Source organism: Mastacembelus armatus, chromosome 17 (genome assembly GCF_900324485.2).
Source record: "Mastacembelus armatus chromosome 17, fMasArm1.2, whole genome shotgun sequence".
NCBI lineage: Eukaryota > Metazoa > Chordata > Actinopteri > Synbranchiformes > Mastacembelidae > Mastacembelus > Mastacembelus armatus.
The window spans coordinates 9952080-9973499 of NC_046649.1; the positions used below are offsets into that span (position 1 = coordinate 9952080).

Consider the following 21420-nt stretch of genomic DNA (forward strand, 5'->3'; position numbering starts at 1 on the left):
GGTCAGAGTTGAACGGCAGAAAACAGAAACAGTAATGGAGGCGGAGGTGAGGAGAAAGAGCCAAGGCTCGTCTAAAACCTCCAAAAAAGGTTGGTTTTCATTCGTATTTTCCTCTTACGTATACATAATAGGTTATACGAATATATTAGCAGTCTAACCGTTTACGACAGAGAGTTAAAATAGGTCTCCATGTTTTACAATGTGGGAATCTTTGTACAGTAACGTTATACAGAATACAGTAGTGGACCACTTTATAAAAGTAACAGTCAGTACCGTTACTTCTTACAGTCCTTAGTTAACCATGCTAACTATGCTAACGGGATTAAGAGGGTTAGCATGGTTAACATGATTAACTGGTTAGCATGGTTAACATGGTTAACAGGATTAACGTTACCAGGGTTAGCGCGGTTAACAGGGTTAAGAGGGTTAATATGGTTAGCAGGGTTAGCAGGGTTAAGAGGGTTAACATGGTTAGCATGGTTAACGGGATTAAGAGGGTTAGCATGGTTAACAGGATTAACAGGTTATCATGGTTATCGTGGTTAACAGGATTACCAGGGTTAGCATGGTTAGTGTGGTTAACAGGAACAAGAGGGTTAGCATGGTTAACAGGATTAAGAGGGTTAGCAGGATTAAGGGGGTTAACATGGTTAGCATGGTTAACAGGATTACCAGGGTTAGCATGGTTAGTGTGGTTAACAGGATTAAGAGGGTTAACATGGTTAGCATGGTTAACATGGTTAACAGGATTACCAGGGTTAGCGCGTTTAACAGGGTTAAGAGGGTTAACATGGTTAGCAGGGTTAAGAGGGTTAACATGGTTAGCATGGTTAACGGGATTAAGAGGGTTAGCATGGTTAACAGGATTAACAGGTTGGCATGGTTATTGTGGTTAACAGGATTACCAGGGTTAGCATGGTTAGTGTGGTTAACAGGAACAAGAGGGTTAGCATGGTTAACAGGATTAAGAGGGTTAGCAGGATTAAGGGGGTTAACATGGTTAGCATGGTTAACATGGTTAACAGGATTACCAGGGTTAGCATGGTTAACATGGTTAACAGGATTAAGGGGGTTAGCAAGGTTTATAGGATTAAGAGGGTTAACATGATTAGCATGGTTAACAGGATTAAGAGGGTTAGCATGGTTAGCAGGGTAACGCCACTAACTCTGCTCTTGTTTATGTGGCAGGTGGGAAACGCGTCAGAGCTCTGAGCGCCGAAGAAGAGGCAAGAAGGTTTGTATAGGCATGTGTCCGTGATCGCTGCAATTGTATCAATACTAATATCTGATTAATATCATATTTTACGTATAAGTACTTAATGCATTGTAGTTCGGTTGTGGAAAGTATGAATTTTGTAGATATAATGGCAGTAGTTTGGGTCCACAAGTGCATGTAGGAACAACAATTAAGATCTGTGTCTTTTGTCAGGAGAGAAGAAGTGAAGGAAAAGCTGAGGGAGAAGCTGGAGCTGGAGAAAAGAGCCCTGAAGGTGGTCGAGCGTCTCCTGGATGACAGTGTTACTGAAGACTTTCTGGTTGACTGTGTATGTATCACTGTCCTTGTGTTTGGCAGTGGACAGGCAGAGGCTTCAGTTCATAGCTTTGCCCCTCATTGTATAATATGAATGAAACACCTGGTACATATGGCAGAAGCTTTGAGCTTGTGCATGGCTTGTAAAAATTAGCTAAAAATCAACAATATGTAGTGACAAACATGTTTTAATTCTCCCCTTTCCTCTTTTTTTACAGGTCAGGTTCATCACACCAGCTAATTACAAAGATACTGTAGAGGAGAGATCTATTGTTAAATTGTGTGGTTATCCTTTATGTCCAAGTAAACTGGGCAAGGTAAGTCCCTTTTTATCAAGCTTTATTTTATGAATTAGATTTCATTGTGTTTTCATGCTTTTATTCTGTTTTGCTTACTTTTATTTTCTAGATCCCTACTCAACAGTATAAAATTTCTACTAAGACTAATAAAGTGTATGACATCTCTGAACGCAAGGTGAGTGCTTCTACATAAAATAAAATTTGTAATCAGATGTGTTTAAAAATGATCAAAATAAAAACCATTATTGCTTCTCCCTCCTGTTTTTTAGTGTTTTTGTAGCAACTTCTGTTACAAAGCCTCCAAAGAGTTTGAACTACAAATACCAAGGACACCTCTTTGGCTGAGGAAGCACGAGAGGTGTGTGTGCTGTTCTAGTGTTTGTTCTGAGTCAGAACATTGAACATGTTCATTTTTTACAGATTAATGTAGTGTTCACTTCTCTTACTGACAGCCCTCCAGACATTAAACTGCTGAAGAAAGGAGATGGGTTTGTATAACTTTCAGGTTTTATATTCCATTCACAGTGAATATAATAATGATGCTGCAACTGCCAAATTAATGCACTTTGCTAATTTTTTAGGTATTTTATGTTGTAAGTGCAATATGGTTTCTTTATAAAGAAACAGACTGATTCACTGTGATCTGTGCATGTTCAGTGGGAGTTCTGGTGAAGAGGTGATGCTGTCAGGGAGGTGTGTCCAAGAGGGGGACATAGAGAGCCCACTGGCTGCTCTATCCAAAGACCCTCACAGCTCTCAGCTGGACTCTGGCCACAGTGACAGCAGCGACACTGAACAGGAGCAGCACTTTGTCTCCAGTGTTGTCTCCCAGAGACAGGCACCAAGGGTGCACTGGGGTGACCTGCCTAAGCGCACAGATGATGGCAAGAAGGGAGAACGAGTAGAAATTAAGACAAGAAACAAACAGGGGACAGAGGGAGATGAAGACAAGATGGTGTATCATCCTAGTCAGGGCACAGAAAGGGAGGAAAAAACAAGAGAAGGTGATGAAAAGGAGGAGTCTGATGCATGCAAAACAGAGCTTAAAAATGATTCTGAAAACCCCAAAGACCTCCACGTAATAAATACTGACCAGGCATTGTCAGAAGAGGAAGACCTGAGTGTCGAAGAGGCTACAGCTAAATTGAGTTGGTGCAGTTTATCTGAGAGAGTGACACATGACACTTCTCTGCCCATTGACTTAACAGCCACACAAGCTGAACACACTAGTCCAGTCATTACACCCTCATGTAAAGACTTAAACCCTTGTACAGAAAACAGACATCACTTAGATCTCTCTCCAACTCTTTCCGCTAATCAGAACAGCAACAGCTCAACATTACCAAACCAGCCAGACCTCAACATCACCCAGGTGGGTATGAGCAAGAGAGGGGCAGCAGGGCTTAGAGATCTACTGAAGAACCATGCTGCTGCTCCCAAACCGGACTCCATCCGACTGAATCTCCTCGAGTGCTTGAGAAGAACCTTGAAAGAATGGAGCACTGATGAAACTCTAAAATTCCTGTATGGTGCTGATCATTCACTGGGCTCTCCCTTTGCTGATGTAAGAGAAGAAAAAGAAGAAGAGGAGGAGGAGGAATTAGATGAGGATGACCTTGAAGATGAAGCCAATATGGAGGACAGTTGGGATCCTGATAATGGGTTGCAAAAGACACCTGTGGCTGCTGCTCCACACTATAAGACTCTGCGGAAAGAGACTGAGCTGCTGGAACTCAGGGTCAGGGAGTTTTACAAAGGGACCTGGATTCTGCCTGAGGAGGTAGAGGAGCCGAAAGGAAACAAGGTGAGCGGTGGAAGACAGGAGAAAAGAGGAGGGATGTGAATTGAGGCACTCATTGTAAGAGTCTTTGAGATACTTTGTTGAAGTTATAGTGTACAAACAAATATGACCGGTACCTCACCAAGTTGTTTATGTAGCAAGAATCTCTCTATAATGCTTCCGCATCTTGATTGTTCTCCCACCAGGTGACAGTCCAGGACCAGAGGACGAAAGACCCAGTTCTTCCACTTGTTGACTCTCATGCTCAGCACCTCATCCAGAAACGAATCACAGTGGAGAAGCTCACTAGCTGGTGTGTGTGTGTGTGCATTAACTGCATTTTCGTCAATATGTTCCGTGTGTGTGTGTGTGTTTTTTTTTTTTATGGACGCCTATGTACATGTTAATTCAAAAACTCTTATTAACATATTTATGTGCATTCTCAGCTGTGAACTGACCATCAGTCCTATTTTCCTTCTTATCCTCCCTTTTCTGTGCTGTCAGTCTCAGAAACATTGTGGGTCCACTGCATCTCACTGTGAGTGACATCTCCACTGACCTGAATAACCTGGTCAGGACTTTCAGGTCAGTACAGTATAGAGGACTGTGGTAGTTATGCTTTATTTTTAAATGATTATGATAATAACCATATCCAGTTATACCACTGGATATTGTCAATAATTTCCTAGTGTTGACCTGCTCCATGCAGACAAGAACATGTCATTCAGTGTGATCTTTAAACCTCTGTAAGTTCCTGCCAGCACGAACTAAACATGCAGCTAATGTGCTTGAGATAAATGTGTTATTCTGTAAAAAAAAAAAAAAAAAAAAGTGTTGCATTTATATTTACAGAATGGATAGTATTTAAATTCCACAACATTGTGGCAAGATTTAATGAAGTCTGGTGCCCCTTACAGGTAGACGTGCAACATAACAATATGAGTTTTTTTAACTGTAGACCTTATACATAGCAGATATTATGACTTATCATAACAGGAAAAGCAGAGGTGTCGTTACTAAAGTATTCTGTGTGGATCACTTACACCTATATTTGACCTGCTAAGTCAAAATGTCTGCTGTGAAAGAAGCTTATAGGCTCAATATTTTGACTACAATATATAATTTTGACATGTCATTGCACATTATTTTATTGAAAGTTAGTTTTTAGTGTTTGTACGTAATGTACATGTGGGTTTTTGTCATTCATTTTCTGTGTCATCATGGCATTTTTACCATCAGAGGTTAATGAAAACAGAACCGTAGTACAGAACCAGTAGTAGTCACTGTAGCTCTCTATTAAAAAATCTTTTAGCACTTCTTCTTGAATTGAACATTTCTTCCTGTGGAGGAGCTCTGTGTTCCTGTTGGCAGCTTAGAATGTTTTCATGCTTAGATTGTTATTAAATCACTGTGTCAGTGATTTAAAAGCACACCAGGCAGCAGAGTAACACCTCCTGAGTCCTGCTTCCAGGAATTCTCTCTGTGCTGTCGAGAGTCTGAGGTAGAGGCTAAAGCCAGAGACTGTACACGGTGCTGTCAGAGAAACATACATCACTGCACTATTGCAGGCAGTGCAGGTGGTGGTTGTTTGTTGCCTTGCACACATTTTATTTTTCCTGTTGACACTTGCCAAAAAAAAACAAAAAAAAAACATTAATTCAGTCAATCGTGTGACTTGTTGCTCACTTTGTTTTTCTCTCTCAATGCCACAGGTTCAATAACTCAAACATCATCCACAAAACTCCACAGTGGACCCTCATAGCTGTGGTGCTTCTCCATCTGTAAGTTTATTGTGTGCGTGTGTGTGTACGTTGCTGGCAGTTCACAGACAGTTCCGTGCTGCTCCCGTCTGTGTACACACAGACGCCTGATGGCCTTATCTCCACCTGATTGCCCCCCTCCAGATCCGTGATGCAGGACATAAAACACAAGCAAGCAGCCCTGCGCACTTTTGAGTTAAATACACACACAATAGTTCCTCTGTATACATCCAAGCAAAATGGGCAGTTTAAATTGCCCCGCCTGGGAAAACTTTCACCTGATGCTGATCTGACTCTGATTTATGACTTTTTTCAGTGGCCCCAGTTCAGTTTGCATCAGTATCATAACTTATATCATGAGCTCTCTTGACCTTAACAAAGGCATACAGTAAGTGTTTTGCAGTTTGTGGTACAGTAGGTAACACAAATCTATAACTCTTAACACAAGAGTCCCGTAACTGCAAACTCTTCCCTAAAATCACATTAAATAAAACCCATTAGGTTGTAAAAGTGAAATATTGTAAAAATAAAACATTCAAAAGTAATGTAGGATGTGTTGCGTGACACAGCGTACCTTTGGTTAAAATAAGATATAATTATACAATGCAAATACTGAGTAATATTCTGGGAATTAAAGTAGGAAAAAACAGGTTGTTATAGAACAGTTTTTGAGATATGTGGGAAAAGATGGAGGTGACATTTATTATGTGTCCACTGTCGCTGATATTAAGAGATACAGACTGAACAGTTCAGTTTAAAGTCAGTTTGACATAAATGATACTACATTAAAGTGGCTTATATAAATATTTCTGGATCATGAAAGCTTTCTTTTTCATCATCTTAGATAATCGGCTCCTTTAGGAACATTTATTCTCTTTGTCACAGGCCCCAACAATACTCTTATGATTTCATTAGTTCCCATTGAACTTCAAGCTTCTCCATCCGTCCATTCCTCCATCATGAATAATTTGGTGTGCTGTCTTATCTACCTGCTGCATGGCAGCTGTGGAGCTAGTCTGGCCTCTATTGTTCAGGTCAGCTGAATAATGGATGCCCCCCTTGCAACACTAGACCTCAAGGTGAACCGGAGATTAACCAGCAGTGCCGCTCCACACAGGTAGAGAGGGGGGCTGGGGGTTAGAGAAAAGGAATGAGATCAGCCAGAAGGTTACAAATAGTGGAGGTCAGCAATCTTTACGAACAGCTGCTGATTTGATAACTAAATTCCAGGTTACAGGTGTAATGACTGGTGACATTAACTCTGATGTCCATTTATTAGGTAAACATTGAATGAGCACCTCTGAAAAATGCTTAATAAAACACTGAACATTATAAGCTTTAGTGTAGTTTAATAAAAAATATTTAGACTGTTATATACATGTATTATAGTCCACAGACTGCAACTAAGTGGACCTAACAAGCACTTCTGTGCATGTACACTTAGTGCATGTTAGTTTAGTGAGCCTTACATTAATAAATTTAAAATATATATATATATAGGTTGTAATTTCTCTCACTTTTTTTGGTCAAAGTGTTGGTGTTGCAGTTTATATAAAAGGAACCAAGACAGATCCTCAGGACGTTGTTATGTTCATACAGGGATGTCCAAAATGTTTACATTCCACAGAAATGTCATACATTGATGGCAATTAAAGCAGGGTAATGCTGAAAACTAGGAAAATAATGTACATGTTAATGCAGATTTATTTCACAAAGCAGGTTTACTGAGTTAACACTGATAACTTTTTAAGTAAAAACTAGAATCTGTGCAGATTTAGTACGTGGACTGTTTTTTTTTTGTTTTGTTTTGTTTTTTTTTTTTAAATCTGTGTTTTAACCAACATTTCACTCTGACTCAGTAAACCTACTTTAATTTTTAGTACAACATGAACCCTGCTCAGCACCAGGTGCAGTAACTAGTGTGACAAAACAAACATATGACTTAAATAAGAACTTAGGTCTTTATAATCACTATGAAGCTGTGTTCTTCTATATGTATCCAAAAATGTGATAACAGTTAAGAGTCTTTTAATTGTTGATGCAGGGTCTGATATGTTAAAGCCATTCGTACAAACAGTAGCCTGATCAGTGTGTGCATGTGGTCTTATGTCATTTTGTGTTTCAGGTTGTCAGAGGTTTCTCCGGTGGTGGAGGAGGCCTTGAAGACGCCGGCGTCTGTGGATTATTTGAACACACTGATGGATGAGCTCGGTCTACAGGAGCAGGATCTGTTCAACTTAGTCCAGCAGTTCAAAACCCAAACACACTGACACTCAACCAGTCATCCTTGAACATATAAGTAATAAATACACACTCAGGATTTCTGATTAAATAAAATACAGGTGTGATTATCAGATTGTTTTCTGGATTGTGTTTTTCACAACAGTAACTTTAAAAACATCCTTTCATGTGTGTATTTTATGTGAGTTTTGCCCAACTTACCGCTGACACAACACAATTTGATGTAGGATGTAGGAGTGGAGACTGTTGATAGAGCAGTATTACAATATGAACACAATCTGTGGTGAGATATGCTCAAATCAGATCCTTGAAGTTTTAGAGCTGTGGATGTTTAACCTCTGCAGGGCCAAATAAATCACACCCAGCTTTTCCCAGTGAAAACACCATGTGGACACGCTGCTGGAAGATCCTCTGCTGTCATAAAAGTGACGCCATTTCTCCAGACTTCCTTCACTCGCAAGTTTATGGCCCCATAATTTCATTTGTTATATGGGTATGTTAACAATGCACGTGTATAAAAATATTTGGTTTTGACCAGGTGGCACGCGGGAAAACGTTTTTCTATTTAATAGTGGAGATATAACTTTGACCTGTCCTGCAGATTGAGGATGATGGGGATTGGTGGCCTGAATGGATTAACACTGCTTCTCGTTTTTCACAACGTACAATCAGAGAAGCATCAGAGAAGTGTTCGCTGCTGGATTAAAAACAAAAGCAAAAAAAGATTTCAATTATGAGACAAATTTTCTTGTCATTTCGCAAATATCAAAAGGTTTAAATTAAATAGCCTGAAATTGACAGCTACGTTTCATGGGTTAATTTTTATTCCAGAATAAAAAGGCTAACTTTAAAAAGGTGTAAAGTAAATCTTTGTCATTTTCTACGTCATACTTTATTTTGGAAATATGAAACATTGGAAATCAATGTTCAGGTTATGGTTTTAATATTGATATATAGAAACACTCGATAAATAAACTTTTATTTGCATGAATTCAATTAGAAAATCTTGGGCTCAGTAATTGATTTAAACAGTAGGAAAATGGAAAATACAACAAATAGTAAAATAGAATAAAATAAAACAGGACCTATATGCAGAGTTAAAACACAGTCCAGCGTTTCCATTGTAAAGTCTGTTCATTTCAGTCCGTGCAGCGTTTCCTTGTGTCTCCGCAGGTCCACTTTCCTCTGGAAACCTTTCCCGCAGAGGTCACACCCGAAAGGTTTGAAGCCTGTGTGTTTCCTGCTGTGCGTGATGAGGTTGGAGCTCTGGCTGAAGGCCTTCCCGCACACCTGGCACTTGTGCGGCTTCTCACCTGCAGGTGCAAACCCCGCATTTGGAGTTGTCAGTATAGACTACAGGCATTTTTACGCCTTACACACAATGAGATACTTTTTTTTTTTCATTAATCGATTTCTTTCACTGTGTGGCGGCTCACCTGTGTGGATGAAAGTGTGTTTTTTCATGTCCGACTTTTGGTGAAACCTCTTCCCGCAGTACTGGCACGGATACGGCCGCGTATCCGAGTGGATGAGCAGGTGCGTTGACAGGGTGGAGGAGCGTTTGAAGCTTTTGCCGCAGATTTTACAGCTGAAGCTCCTCTCCTAAAGAAAAATGTAAAGAGTCAAGGTGAAAGGCCTCAGGACACTAGATTTCACAGCAGAAATAACGCCAGGCCTAACGACACACTGACTCGGGAGCAGGATCGATTTCAAAATGGGAAGGGGCCTACCTGCGAGTGGACTGCTCTGTGCTGATCCAGGCTCACCGCGTGTCCAAAGGTTTTCCCGCAGATCCCGCACTCAAACGGCCGCGTCCCGCTGTGTGACCGCCGCACATGAACCTCCAAACCGTGAGGCGTGGAGAACACCTTTTAGAGCAGGTAGATGACACTTTGACATTAGTCTCAAATAAACAACACTGTGGTCGACTATAAGGATACAAAAGTCACTGCGAGGCACAACTTTATGATTAAAATGATCATTAAATTAAAACTCAACGTGGAAATATTAATCTAATATTCAAAGTTGGATCCTGAGCATCAATAAAACACTATTAAAAACATCAACATTTCTAAAAAACTCATCCTTCTATGGTTTTGGTTAAGAAGGACTCACCTTGCAACACTTAATGCACTTATAGGATCCATTTGACTCCAGGTTTGAACAAACGAAATCATTTTCAACCTTGATTTCAGCACCGCTGGGTCTCTGCTTTACATTCAGATACAGCTCGTCTGGTTCCCGCATCCTGCAGATTTGATGGGCCTCCGGGGGATAATCCTGGTAGCATCCGACCACAGGGCCCCGCTGTGCGTAAAGCGACTCTGTGCCGCCGTTCTCTGCTCCGTAGATGCTGAGAGGTGAGTGAGGCCCTCTGTGGCCCTGGAGATGGTGATACGACCCCCGAGCCAGATGCCTGAGCTCAGAGGCGGAGTATGCTGACCAGGAGTAAGGAAAGACAGGGATGTTGAGGCGATGACCGTCCTCTGTTGCTGGGGTGGAGCATTTCTCTGAATCTATAAAATAATTTGGACGCAGTGTGAGTGAACAGTGTCACGGATGAGTCCGAGCTGAATTCGATCATTTCGAAATTGCATGTGGCTTCACTGGGGCCAGGCTGGATATTACATTTTTGCGTGGAATAATTTCTACAATAACTGATGATTGACATGGTATTGGGCTTTAAAAACAGTATTATTAAATGCTTTAGACATATCCCATAACACTATATCTTATTCAATGACCTTAGTACATTCAAATCTAATCGTGACCATAAATAATCTTGAGCTGTGTCCTCTTTATGAATTAATCAAAACTATAACACGAGTCAAAAGTCAAAAAGATTTTAGCCACTTATAAAACCTCTGTGGATTAAAACTAAAAGCCTTTGATTTATTTAAGCCATGACAATCACGACACCCTCACAGCTCATGTGGGCTCCAACTATCAGACGCCGCTGTTTTAAAGCTTCTGGCACTGACCTGGTGAGGAGGAGGGAGACGGGAGACGCCAGAAATCATAGTCGGGAGACCGGTCACACACGCTGCCAAGCGGGGAGCTGGAGGACAGCGACCCCGGAGACAACAGCCTAGAGCCGGGAGACAGTCCGTCAGCGCTCACGTCCTCATGTGGCTCCAGGTTGGACTCACACTCCGCTTGAGGTTTGTTGTCTAATGACAGCAGGAGAGCAATGAACGTGACTTATTCTGATTGACAGTGAAACTGGTGGAATTTTTCTAAGTTAATTAATCTTCGTTTGGACCAATCGGGTTTATTTGCTCAATTGAATTTCCATGCGTAATTACGCACAAAAGAACCTACCTGCGCGCACTTGAGCCAGAAAAGGGCCCATCTTACTGCAGTCATCGTCCACGTACCGGGGCTGGTGGTAGCTGTGGGCTCGTTTGCTCTTCACCAGGAAAGACCTCGGCATGTTGTTTTCACTCTGCTTCAGTCAGTCTGTGCTGCTCAGTTCTCAAATCTTCCACTTCACTCCTCTCCACGCTGCTCTGACTTTATCTCTGGACAGATTGGTACACTAGTGGTTGACAGTCGAGACGGCGTTGGGATTTTTGGCAAGCTATTACGCATGCGCAGAGAAACCGTATCGTTTACCAGGTGTCGCGGAATACCGTCCACTCAAAGTGTAGAGATGGGACTTAAAAGAACATATTGTAAGTTTTCATTGGTAACTGTTGCTTAGGCTGAGCCGAAAACAAGAGAGAGAAGAAGAAGAGGGAGTTTAGCTATTCTCTAACCTACACTGTTTACTGTTGGCTTTGACTAAATGTAGCCTAATTCTACTGACAACTTTCAACTCTTTCTCTGTTTTTAACATCCCAGGTGGTTCTTCTACAGCACCGGATCTCACGGTGCATTTCAGCTCCTAAACCCGGGCCTGTGTATGGGCCGGGAGGAGGTTTTAATGATGTAAAACAATAAGTCCGGTAAGCTGAAGCAGTGCCACTGTACTTTAGGCTTCATTGAACTTTAGGCTAAATGTAGCCTAAATCCCCAGATATTATAACATGGTTGACTAATTAAGAAAGTCTTTGTGACATTAGGCCATTTTTTTCTATAATACCATATGAAGTATAGCAGTAAGCATGAGCACGTAGTATATCATGTCCAAAGCTGTTTAATCATCGCAAGAAATTAAATGAAAACCGAGATTGGATTTTTGCTCAGGTCATTTTTCTTTGAAAAGCCGAGATTCACATTAAAAAATCTTAAAGTAACGAAAAACACTGTGGCGAAATAGTTTCATAGACTCGGTCCCTATGATCCAAAAACTGGTTGTTGACTTTATAATTCACATGTGATGAGACGTGACATGTTGGTGCAGGCAGAGCAGGTTGTGATGGATAATGACCTTTTTGTTTGACTGCTTGTAAAGTGATCCTGTTAATGAGACGCGCACGGCCGATCCGCACAACAGCCTGGTGGTGGGGAGCCGAAGTATCCCTTTACAGTGGCACTGCTTCAGCTTACCAGACTTATTGTTTTACATCATTAAAACCTCCTCCCGGCCCATACACAGGCCCGGGTTTAGGAGCTGAAATGCACCGTGAGATCCGGTGCTGTAGAAGAACCACCTGGGATGTTAAAAACAGAGAAAGCGTGGAAAAGTTGTCAGTAGAAATCTGTCAGGCTCCATGTGCAAATCATAGTGAGGATTTGGGCTCTGCTCGAGGTCGGACGAAAGCAAAGTAGTATCGGTTTAGACTCTGGGAACAGAGTTTGTTTGAAACAGCTGCAGCAAGTTGGAGAGCTGCAAGCAAAGCGCAGATAGCCGCATCATAAAGCTGAAACACATGTGCCATACTCACGCACAGCACCCACGCTGCAGGTGCTCTCCCAGCTCCCACGACTGGCGCTGTCCTGATCTCTGTCCACATTTGGTGTGAATGTCAAAATATCCGTCACAAGCTGCGGAGAGACATCGCAAATCCACCACCCCTCACACTCACACACACTGCCTCACACATACACGCTCACTCTTCCTTTTCTTCCCCTCCCTCCCTGTGTCACAAATTCATTTTCATGTTAGTCAGCCGTGACAGTCAAACAAAAACACTGATTCATGTTTTTGATAAAAAAAGAAGAAAAAAACCCCAGTGGCGCTACAATTTCTGTAAATTTGCATTATACAAAAATAAATCAGTTAAGTTGCCCATTTGAGTTGATGGCTTTTCTTCTACAGCCGTTTATTCCCACCTATAGCCCACACTTGGAGCTAAATAAAAAATAGAGTCTCTATGGAAAAATGCTTAGGAGCAATTTCCCAATTCTTCTCTGAGACCACAGTTGTGTTTTTTTTACACAGTATAAATAAACAAAAAACACGAGGCATCGCTTTTCCAAATTTTCTAAATAAATCTTTTGTCCATCCCAAAAAACTCTACAATATAGACTAAAGCACTACACTACACACTACACTTGGACAGACTTATCCAAAATCACCTTCTGGCCAAGTTCATGGTTGCTCAGCTTCACTTCAGCAAAGATATTCAATCATCAGTGTTTTTAGTTAAAGCACATTTTAGAAATTCAGCTGCTGAAATGATCATGAAGAAAAACCCGAATTGAGAGACACTGAGAAGGCCAGTGCTGATGTGACAGCTCAAACTCAGGGTTACACACTGACTCAGAACAGGAAACCAAGTGCAGAGTTGAGAACACACTATCAGTGCTGCTACAGCCTCCTCTCTTGTCTCTCTGTAACCCCCCCCCCACCGTCACACCACCACCTCTTCCCCACACAGGCCTTGATTCTCGCTCTTTTTCACTCTTACAGCGAGCTTGTGATTGAAATAGAAGTCCAATCGCAGTGATCAAATGGAGGGCAGGTACAGGAGCGGAGCTCGTGTGTGTGTGTGTTTTTTTTCTTCTGCGGATCACAGTTGCATGGGGTTAAATAAAAATTTGTACTGGTGAGCCACGAGGTTATGTTCTCAAGCTCAACCTTGAGCCCCATTCAGCCCCTCTGGAGGATTGAGAGAGAGACTGTGGGGACTCCTCATAGTTTTAAATATACCTGAGGTTGCAGCTTTCACACCACATGTGTGTGAATGTTGACAAACGGAGCAAAGTGCACGCCAGCTTATCAGAACGTCTTGATTTTGTCTCACTGCACTTCACTTTAAAGCATGACTGTAACAATTACAACACAAACGACACACATGCAACGCACAGGCTGAGAACTTGCTCACTATAAAGCTGTAGCAGCTGTAGTTTTACTTTAGGTCTGTCTGGTGACAAGCGAAACTAAAACAGAGTTTGTTCTTGGAAATGTAGATGTAACATAGAAATGTACTCTTTTCTGCATTTTTATGGTTTCCAAAAATTCAGACTAGAGAAACATATAAAACCAGTGCTTTTAAAAAACTGATTTCAGGCAATATACACTGTGTGATGGATTAATGCTATTATAGCTTATTGTGGCTAAACTGACTTTCCCTGGTTCATGTCTCTGTTTAGTCCCATGCACTCAGACTGAGCGTTCACCTCTGCACCTCCACTCTGCTGTGGCATCTTAGTGAAAACCACATCATGCTATCTCATCCCCTCACAGGTTCCTTTGGCTCCAGAACCCTAACCGCACTGCAGCTACCCACCCTCTCTCTTTTCAACTATCTCAGGCCGCTTCTCTCCAGCTACAATCTGATTTTAGTCCTTTTCCTCGGGTTCAACCGCACGCTGCCCCCCAGCCCCCTTTGGGAGTGGCCGGACGAATCTCATCGAGCTCTCAGCTGGCCCCAACTGCAGCCACCAGATAGGGACTGAGTGTGCACACAATGAATGATTTACTGGACTCTGCTGACCGCAAGACAGTTCTTCTTTCACACAGGAGGTCCGCAAACATCTTGTTTTTCTCACTCACTCAGAGCTTGCTGTCCTGGTAGCAGTGGGGGATGGGGTGGTGGCGGGGATTGTGTCTGTGTTACTGTAAATTGATTTAATTTCTGTTATTACTATTATGATACTTAATAGGCTAAATATTCAGACATAACCCTCACTATTGCTGTAGGATCATGTACCCTAATGAGCATTTGACCCAAGCTGCAATTTCTAAGAAAAAAGAGTGAAAAATAGAAGAAGCACTAAAAAGAAACTCTCACATGAAACCAAACAAATGGTTGAATTTATGCTGTAAACAGTCCACAAATCACCTCCCTCATCCATCACTGTGATCAGCAGCTCCCCTTGTTTGCAAACAGGCCGTTTCTGGTTGTAAATTTCCCTCCAAAATACTGAGAATCTCATCTGGGTCGTTGGTGTGTGGATGTGAAGAAACCTGCCCGGTGCTTCCTGGTTATTGTGTCTGTGTGAATGTTTAGGGGCTTAGACGGCCGTTTGAAAGGTCAGAGTTCAACAGGCATAGTCAAACCTAAACAAGTCTTCTGCTCGTGTGTATGTGTGTGTGCGTGTGTGTGTGTTTGTGTGTGTGTGTGTGTGTGTGTGTGCTCATTTATTAGTTTCATGTGTTCGTGATCTTTTTGGTCATGTTTAGAAGCCTTATCTTTCTTATGTATGTACTTTTTTGGGAATGTCTTTTCACTTTTACGTTTCTACACGTTTTCTCCCTGAGAGCCAGTTACCAGTCAGTTTTAAATGCTGCTCTGAAATCTGTGGTCTGTTGCGTGGATGTATCTTTCACACCGAAAACACCCCTGCTGTCTGTTTCTGCATTCTGGGGTGTAAAACACAGATGTTGGGTAGAGAAAAATGCAGGCTGGGCTGTTACACAGACGCTTCATCTCAGCACCATCTCTGTTGCTCCTTATGTAGTCTGTCTGGCGGTAAAGCTAACAGAACTCCTTTGAGTTTCAGCAGAACTGATTTGGTTTTTCTGAGTTCTCATCATATGTCTATTTGCTACTGTGTGACTTCCAGGACATATGTGCTTAATTGAACTACGTATTCAAATCACACTGAAAATGCGTGGGGAGAGCGTTGGCAGGTTAATGAGATGTGTGTGCAAGGTGTGCTATCTAAAGGCTGCTATTAATCTGCATAATGTCTCTGTATGCAGATGAAAATAAATGCAATCAGCAGAGAGCAAAAGAGGCAGGAAAGACAAGAGTGTGTTGCTCTCAACAGAGCGTGGTCTTATCTGAGGTGTGCCTGTGAACACATTCGCTGATGTGTGACTTTCTGAAAGTCACTAGTAGTCCACTCTGACCTCAGAGTCATTTTCTTTCAATTCTATTTTGTGACTTTTAGGATGAAAACATGAGTTGGCAGCAGACAAAACTCCTACTGCTGGGTCTCCTTGTTGATATTACATCAGTATGTGAGCAACACATTTTGTGAGACAAACTCAAAATTAGCCCAGGAAATGACCATTTTAGTTGAGATAAATCTGCAACTTGTATTGCCCCTTCGTCGGTCCACCACACCCTCCACTCCCAGTGTGAACCCTTATTAATCACTGACCACTGCTGCTGAGGGATGACTGGACAGTTACTTCTCTTCGTTGTGAAATCAGTTCTGCAGAAACAGCATGAGCAGCTACGTAAAAGCTGTCCACAAGAATGACTTAGACTTTTCTTATCTAGCACTGAGAACATATGCATCAAGAGTGACAGTGAGGGATTTTATCTATTGTATCTCGCTCTAACAAAAAAGCAGAAGATCCTGGTTCCCTTTTTTCAGCAGCTGTTGATAGAGTTAACAGAACTGCTAGTTCAATAGCTGTCTGAACAGTAACTACACTGTCTATATGCTAAATATGAATCTAAAGCCAGTTTGCTTAGCTACGTGTTAAATAGTGAGATTAACAAGTGGACACAGCCAGGCCCGATGTTTTCTCCTGTTCTCAGTCTCTACACTAAACTAAACTAACCGACTGCTGGTTGTAGCTTCATACAGATGTGACATACCTATCATGTCTGGTTCACTGTGGAAATATAATTGAGTTCATAAATCAGTTGTTAATAAAAAGTGCCAAAAATCAAGATGCTTTGCTTTGATTTGTGTGTTCCTCTTGGTGTCAGATGTTGATGATGTCTCGACTAAGGTGACTCATATCTGTGCTCTCCTGTGGATACGTTCTCACCCACGGCCATGACCTCTGGGACTTGTGGTATAATGCTAAGCCCTCTGATGACCCCACAAGCATGACGATCATGGCTCGTATTAATCACAACAGTTCCATGGGTGGGTCAGCATCAGCACCAGTCTGCTGTTTGGGAATAGGTGGATCCACAGTGTGAGAAACCATGTTACTTTTACTGTTTTTGTTACTCATATCACTCTTATTAATGGCTGCTGAGTGACAGTGTGTTGTTTGGTACACTGGTATATCCTAAGCTTCACAAAATTGTGCTTACACTGTAATGTTGCTATACATAGAGACAATCAGTGTTGTACCATGTCATACATTTCCTGGTGTATTAATAGAAATACAATACATTATTATGAAACATCATTCATACATCATTAAATCCTGTCTGGAAGAAAAAAGCTTATTATGCCACCACAAAGATAAATGAACTACATGTTTTTGTTTTAGCGTCTCATCTCATGTCAGTATCTGAGTGTTAAAAACACGATGAACTGACTGCTACTCAGCCATTATCAGCATTTCCCAGTCACTCTCTTATCCTCCATGGGTTAGGTTTTGCCTCTACATCAACAGCTGGTCATAGTGTAACTAAATCTGTCTGACACATTGTCAAGGTTTCAATGAGCAGATTGTGATGAAGGAAGATATAAATATGAAAGAAATGGACATAAACGTTTAGGTGGGCTTAGTGATCATTTATGTTTGTCTCAGCCCAAATCGTCATTATTAGATTTCACAACACACGTAGGTGACACATCATCAAAACTGGCCTCACGTCACCGTACATGTAAAGTGACATGTTTAAGTATCTCAAGTATCTTCATCAAAGCACTGGTTTAATATCATTGATTATTCTTATTAACTTTTAAGCAATGGCTTCCCATTAGTTTTAGAATACATTTAAAATGATTTTATTTAAGATGCCTGTATGAGCATGTACTAAAGTAACTGCTCATCCCGAGGTTTCTTGCATTTTTTGAGGGTCTAAGGCCAGAATTTTTAATAAAGTACTCTATTCATCTGTCCGTCTGTCTGTCTATCTATCTATCTGTATTATCTGTATTATTCAATAGAAGACACAGATCCTGACTAAATCAGTGTTGTGGGTCTCTGATTCCCTGCTCCCTGTGCAGCTTCTGCCCCCTGTAGGCGCAGGGCCGTGTTCTCCTCCGGGGCAGCAGGGGGCGCCTCCTGCCGCCGGTGTTTCCTCCTGTTACACTAAATCTGCAGCGTCAGGTTTCCGGAGCAGAGAAGTCGCTTCAGAGTCCAGGAAGAAGAGGGGGAAAAAAACATCAAAAATGGTGAGTAAATGATAAATTACTTTACTTTACTTCCAGGGCGGTCGGGCTGAGCGTGGGGAGCCGCGTTAGTTGACGGAGCGGTGGTTTGCGGGGCAGATGCGGGTGGATGTTTGCGGCTGCTCGGCTGCACCGCCCGGTGAGCTGTTCTGTTCCAGCGTGGCGCTTCATGGCTGATGAAAGCTCAGCTGACCTCCTGCAATGCTGGAAACACACATACACACGCACATATATATATATATTTATATATCCTATAATGACTTAGAAAAGCAGCTGTAGGTTAGAAACCACATCACTAATTAATGTCATCGTTCGTTTGCTCTCAGGGTTTTGTCAAAGTGGTGAAGAACAAGGCCTACTTCAAGAGATACGAAGTCAAATTCAGAAGGAGGAGAGGTAACTTTCACAGCTGTGCAGCTCTCATGGTAGCGTCCTTACGTTTTATTAACCTCAGCGTTTGACTCTGACCCTGACAGAGGGAAAAACTGACTACTTTGCCCGCAAGCGCCTGGTGGTGCAGGACAAGAACAAGTACAACACGCCAAAGTACCGCATGATAGTCCGGTTCTCCAACAGGGACATCTGCTGCCAGGTCAGTGAACGCAACACTCAAACGTGTTGGATCTCACACTCAAAAATTATGACCTGTCTCACCGCCCCCTCAACTCGCCCCCCTCCTCTCTGTCCCCTCACCGTCCCCTCACCGCCCCCTCCTCTCTGTCCCCCCTGTCCTCTCTCTGTCCCCTCACCACCCCCTCCTCTCTGTCCCCCCACCATCCCCTCATCTCTGTCCCCTCACCTGCCCTCTCTCTGTCCCCTCACTGTCCCTTCACTGTCCCCTCTCTGTCCTCTCCAGATTGCCTATGCAAAGATCGAAGGGGACCAGATTGTATGTGCTGCTTACTCTCATGAACTTCCCAAATATGGCATCACCGTAGGCCTCACAAACTATGCTGCAGCTTATTGCACCGGGCTGCTGCTGGCCCGCAGGGTAGGAATTTACACACACACACAAACAAACACACACACTGATGTCAGCAGACTGTGCATGATTGTGATGGTGATTTATGTGCTGAAAATGCTCTTTTATAGGTCAAGATTTATGAGGTCATCATATTTCAAAACTAGTAAGAGTAAATTGCATCAGCTACTACTGGAACAGATTTGTCAAGTGCTTCCCTTCTTCCTCCTACTGCTTTGTAGCTGCTGCACAAGTTTGGTATGGACCAGGTGTACGAGGGCCAGGTGGAGGTGACGGGGGAAGAGTTCAACACGGAGAGTATCGACGGGCAGCCGGGCGCCTTCACCTGTTACCTGGACGCAGGCCTGGCCAGAACCACCACAGGAAACAAGGTGTTCGGGGCGCTGAAGGGTGCGGTCGACGGCGGACTGGCCATTCCACACAGGTCAGTGTGATATTTATTATTCTGCACATTAACGCAGTATTACAGTACGGAAACTCTACAGTAGTTGTTTTGTTTCTATACATTTTTCCTCTTGTGTAATACCAAGTCTAGTTTTTACAGACTGGATCAGTGACTGGTTTTTAGACAGTTATTGTTTGCTCCTCGATGATGAAACAAAGCACGCTGAGCAAAATGTAGTTGGTCCTTCATTTGCATTGGCTGATGTTTACTGTCCTTTTCAAGACGGGGCTGAGAGAAGCAAGATGAACCGACGCGAACAACTTTCGTTGTTTTACAGTGAAGAGGGATTTGTTAGTTGAGAGTAGAAGTGGTGCTAGATTGTCTGATGTGACCTACGGTCCTTGTCGTTTCTAGCGTAAAGCGTTTCCCCGGCTACGACGCAGAGAGCAAAGAGTTCAATGCCGAGGTGCATCGGAAACACATCATGGGTATGAACGTGGCGGACTACATGTCTTACCTGATGGAGGAGGACGAGGACGCCTACAAGAAACAGTTCTCTCGTTTCATCAAGAACGGAGTTGCGCCAGACACAGTAAGAAAAATGCTCCTCACCCACAAACATTGTCCACATATGTCACATTGTAGACCACAACAGATCCTCTGTGTCATGGTTACAGGTGTGCCATTCAGTGTGGTGGCCAGATTTACCTAATGTAAATTATCCAAATCATGAGTCTATTTCCTGCTAAAACAGTTATGGTGTAGAAAATGAAGGGATTTTGTCAGATGTATAAACTGTACTTGTCATAAAATGTGACGTGTTAAAGTGTGTGTTACATAGTCTGTCCACCAGAGAGCACTGACACATTTGTTTTTCATCAGTAAGATGTCCCATGCACATAGTTTGACAATTCCTAAATACACAAATGTAATGGATCCGTACCAAAAACATTTCAGTAAAATATAAAAAATATTTGTCTGTTTGTCCTGTAAACCCAAACCACCCTGCAGCTCAGCCTCCACTGTGGCTTGATCATTAGTTCGCTTTTATGTTGACCTTACTGCTCAGTGCGGTCGTCAGTTTTGAACACTGGATGATGCCAACATCTGATTGGATCAGAACATTTACTGAAATGAAATGAAATCAAATGTCGACTCTGCTCAAACACACAAGACTGTAATGGATCACCAGATGTCTTTAACCAGCTTTACATGCTGGATTAGTTTGTTCAGTGACTGACTCCTGCGTTCTGGCTCTTTTCTGCTTCTCGATGATGAAACAAAGCACGCTGAGCAAAATGTAGTTGGTCCTTCATTTGCATTGGCTGATGTTTATTGTCCTTTTCAAGACGGGGCTGAGAGAAGCAGGATGTGCTTGAATCTGTGCAACAGATTGTCTTGATTTGGTGTGAAATCTTTATATGATATATATATTTCTTTTTTTTTTTTTCCCCCCAGGTAGAAGAAATGTATAAAAAAGCACATGCTGCCATCAGAGCAAACCCAGTGCATGAAAAGAAACCCAAAAAAGATGTCAAGAAGAAGAGGTGGGTTTTTATTTACCATATCTTAATGGCATTTTCCCATCTGCAGTGATGTTGTGACAAATAACCATTTCACATTTATTCATCCTGGGGAAAATCACCACCTTTAATGTCAGCTCCCTGTCAGAGTATTCAATAGCTCCACTGGGAAGATCCCAGTGCTGAGCAGACAAACGCTTCTCTCTGCTGCCGTGCTGAATGTTAATGGAGCTGCTCTTGTCTTTTTCCGGGCAGGTGGAATCGCGCCAAGTTATCTCTGGCACAGAGGAAGGACCGCGTCGCCCAGAAAAAGGCCAGTTTCTTACGAGCACAAGAACAAGAAGCGGGGGAGGGTTAGGGGCTTGGTGCAGCGCCCTGCGGCAAAAACACCGCACATCACAGACAAATAAATTTATTTTAAATGCAAGCTCGTGTCTGGATTAGTCATTGAGTTGTTTCAGTGGTTGTATGTGCTATTGTTTAAATCGTATTGACATTAATCTTCAAGTCACAACCTGGCAAAAAGTGCAAACTTGGTGAAAGACCAAAAC

General features: G+C 42.3%; 3 protein-coding genes across 5 annotated transcripts; 2 read left to right on the plus strand and 1 right to left on the minus strand.

Moving 5' to 3' along the window:
- The first annotated feature begins 13 nt into the window (after positions 1 to 13).
- Positions 14 to 7724, plus strand: rpap2 (RNA polymerase II associated protein 2). The gene is made up of 12 exons (XM_026312857.1): positions 14 to 89; positions 1189 to 1234; positions 1430 to 1544; positions 1750 to 1848; positions 1940 to 2005; positions 2100 to 2188; positions 2283 to 2318; positions 2488 to 3634; positions 3817 to 3923; positions 4115 to 4195; positions 5323 to 5391; positions 7496 to 7724. Exons 1-12 carry the CDS (start codon positions 35 to 37, stop codon positions 7638 to 7640), a joined length of 2055 nt encoding a protein of 684 aa, XP_026168642.1. The 5' UTR covers positions 14 to 34; the 3' UTR covers positions 7641 to 7724.
- Positions 7725 to 8531: 807 nt separating this feature from the next.
- gfi1aa (growth factor independent 1A transcription repressor a) lies at positions 8532 to 12604 on the minus strand. 3 transcript variants are annotated; one of them, XM_026312859.2, is made up of 7 exons: positions 12441 to 12604; positions 10933 to 11132; positions 10593 to 10781; positions 9727 to 10127; positions 9342 to 9479; positions 9048 to 9213; positions 8532 to 8924 (listed from the first exon to the last, which is right to left on the minus strand). In XM_026312859.2, exons 2-7 carry the CDS (start codon positions 11042 to 11044, stop codon positions 8746 to 8748), a joined length of 1185 nt encoding a protein of 394 aa, XP_026168644.1. In that variant the 5' UTR covers positions 11045 to 11132; positions 12441 to 12604; the 3' UTR covers positions 8532 to 8745. The 3 variants fall into 3 exon arrangements, with proteins under 3 accessions (XP_026168644.1, XP_026168643.1, XP_026168645.1); XM_026312858.2 differs by having other exon boundaries at positions 10933 to 11269; XM_026312860.2 differs by having other exon boundaries at positions 12437 to 12604.
- A 5215-nt stretch (positions 12605 to 17819) lies between these two features.
- rpl5a (ribosomal protein L5a) lies at positions 17820 to 21240 on the plus strand. Its single transcript, XM_026312862.2, has 8 exons — positions 17820 to 17982; positions 18306 to 18375; positions 18456 to 18571; positions 18836 to 18970; positions 19183 to 19385; positions 19761 to 19938; positions 20805 to 20893; positions 21125 to 21240. The coding sequence occupies exons 1-8, from the start codon at positions 17980 to 17982 to the stop codon at positions 21225 to 21227; spliced, it is 897 nt and encodes a 298-aa protein (XP_026168647.1). The 5' UTR covers positions 17820 to 17979; the 3' UTR covers positions 21228 to 21240.
- Positions 21241 to 21420: the final 180 nt, after the last annotated feature.

What these genes read in the sequence shown, in the direction of transcription:
- rpap2 (XM_026312857.1), top strand. Translation starts at nt 35, where the DNA reads ATGGAGGCGGAGGTGAGGAGAAAGAGCCAAGGCTCGTCTAAAACCTCC. An exon ending in GTCTAAAACCTCCAAAAAAG is followed by an intron (nt 90 to 1,188) that starts GTTGGTTTTCAT and finishes TTTATGTGGCAG; the next exon opens with GTGGGAAACGCGTCAGAGCT. An exon ending in GTGGAGAAGCTCACTAGCTG is followed by an intron (nt 3,924 to 4,114) that starts GTGTGTGTGTGT and finishes CTGTGCTGTCAG; the next exon opens with TCTCAGAAACATTGTGGGTC.
- gfi1aa (XM_026312859.2), bottom strand. Translation starts at nt 11,044, where the DNA reads ATGCCGAGGTCTTTCCTGGTGAAGAGCAAACGAGCCCACAGCTACCAC. An exon ending in GTCTCCCTCCTCCTCACCAG is followed by an intron (nt 10,128 to 10,592) that starts GTCAGTGCCAGA and finishes ATTATTTTATAG; the next exon opens with ATTCAGAGAAATGCTCCACC. An exon ending in ACAGAGCAGTCCACTCGCAG is followed by an intron (nt 9,214 to 9,341) that starts GTAGGCCCCTTC and finishes ATTTTTCTTTAG; the next exon opens with GAGAGGAGCTTCAGCTGTAA.
- rpl5a (XM_026312862.2), top strand. An exon ending in GGACTGGCCATTCCACACAG is followed by an intron (nt 19,386 to 19,760) that starts GTCAGTGTGATA and finishes TGTCGTTTCTAG; the next exon opens with CGTAAAGCGTTTCCCCGGCT. An exon ending in AAAGATGTCAAGAAGAAGAG is followed by an intron (nt 20,894 to 21,124) that starts GTGGGTTTTTAT and finishes TTTTCCGGGCAG; the next exon opens with GTGGAATCGCGCCAAGTTAT.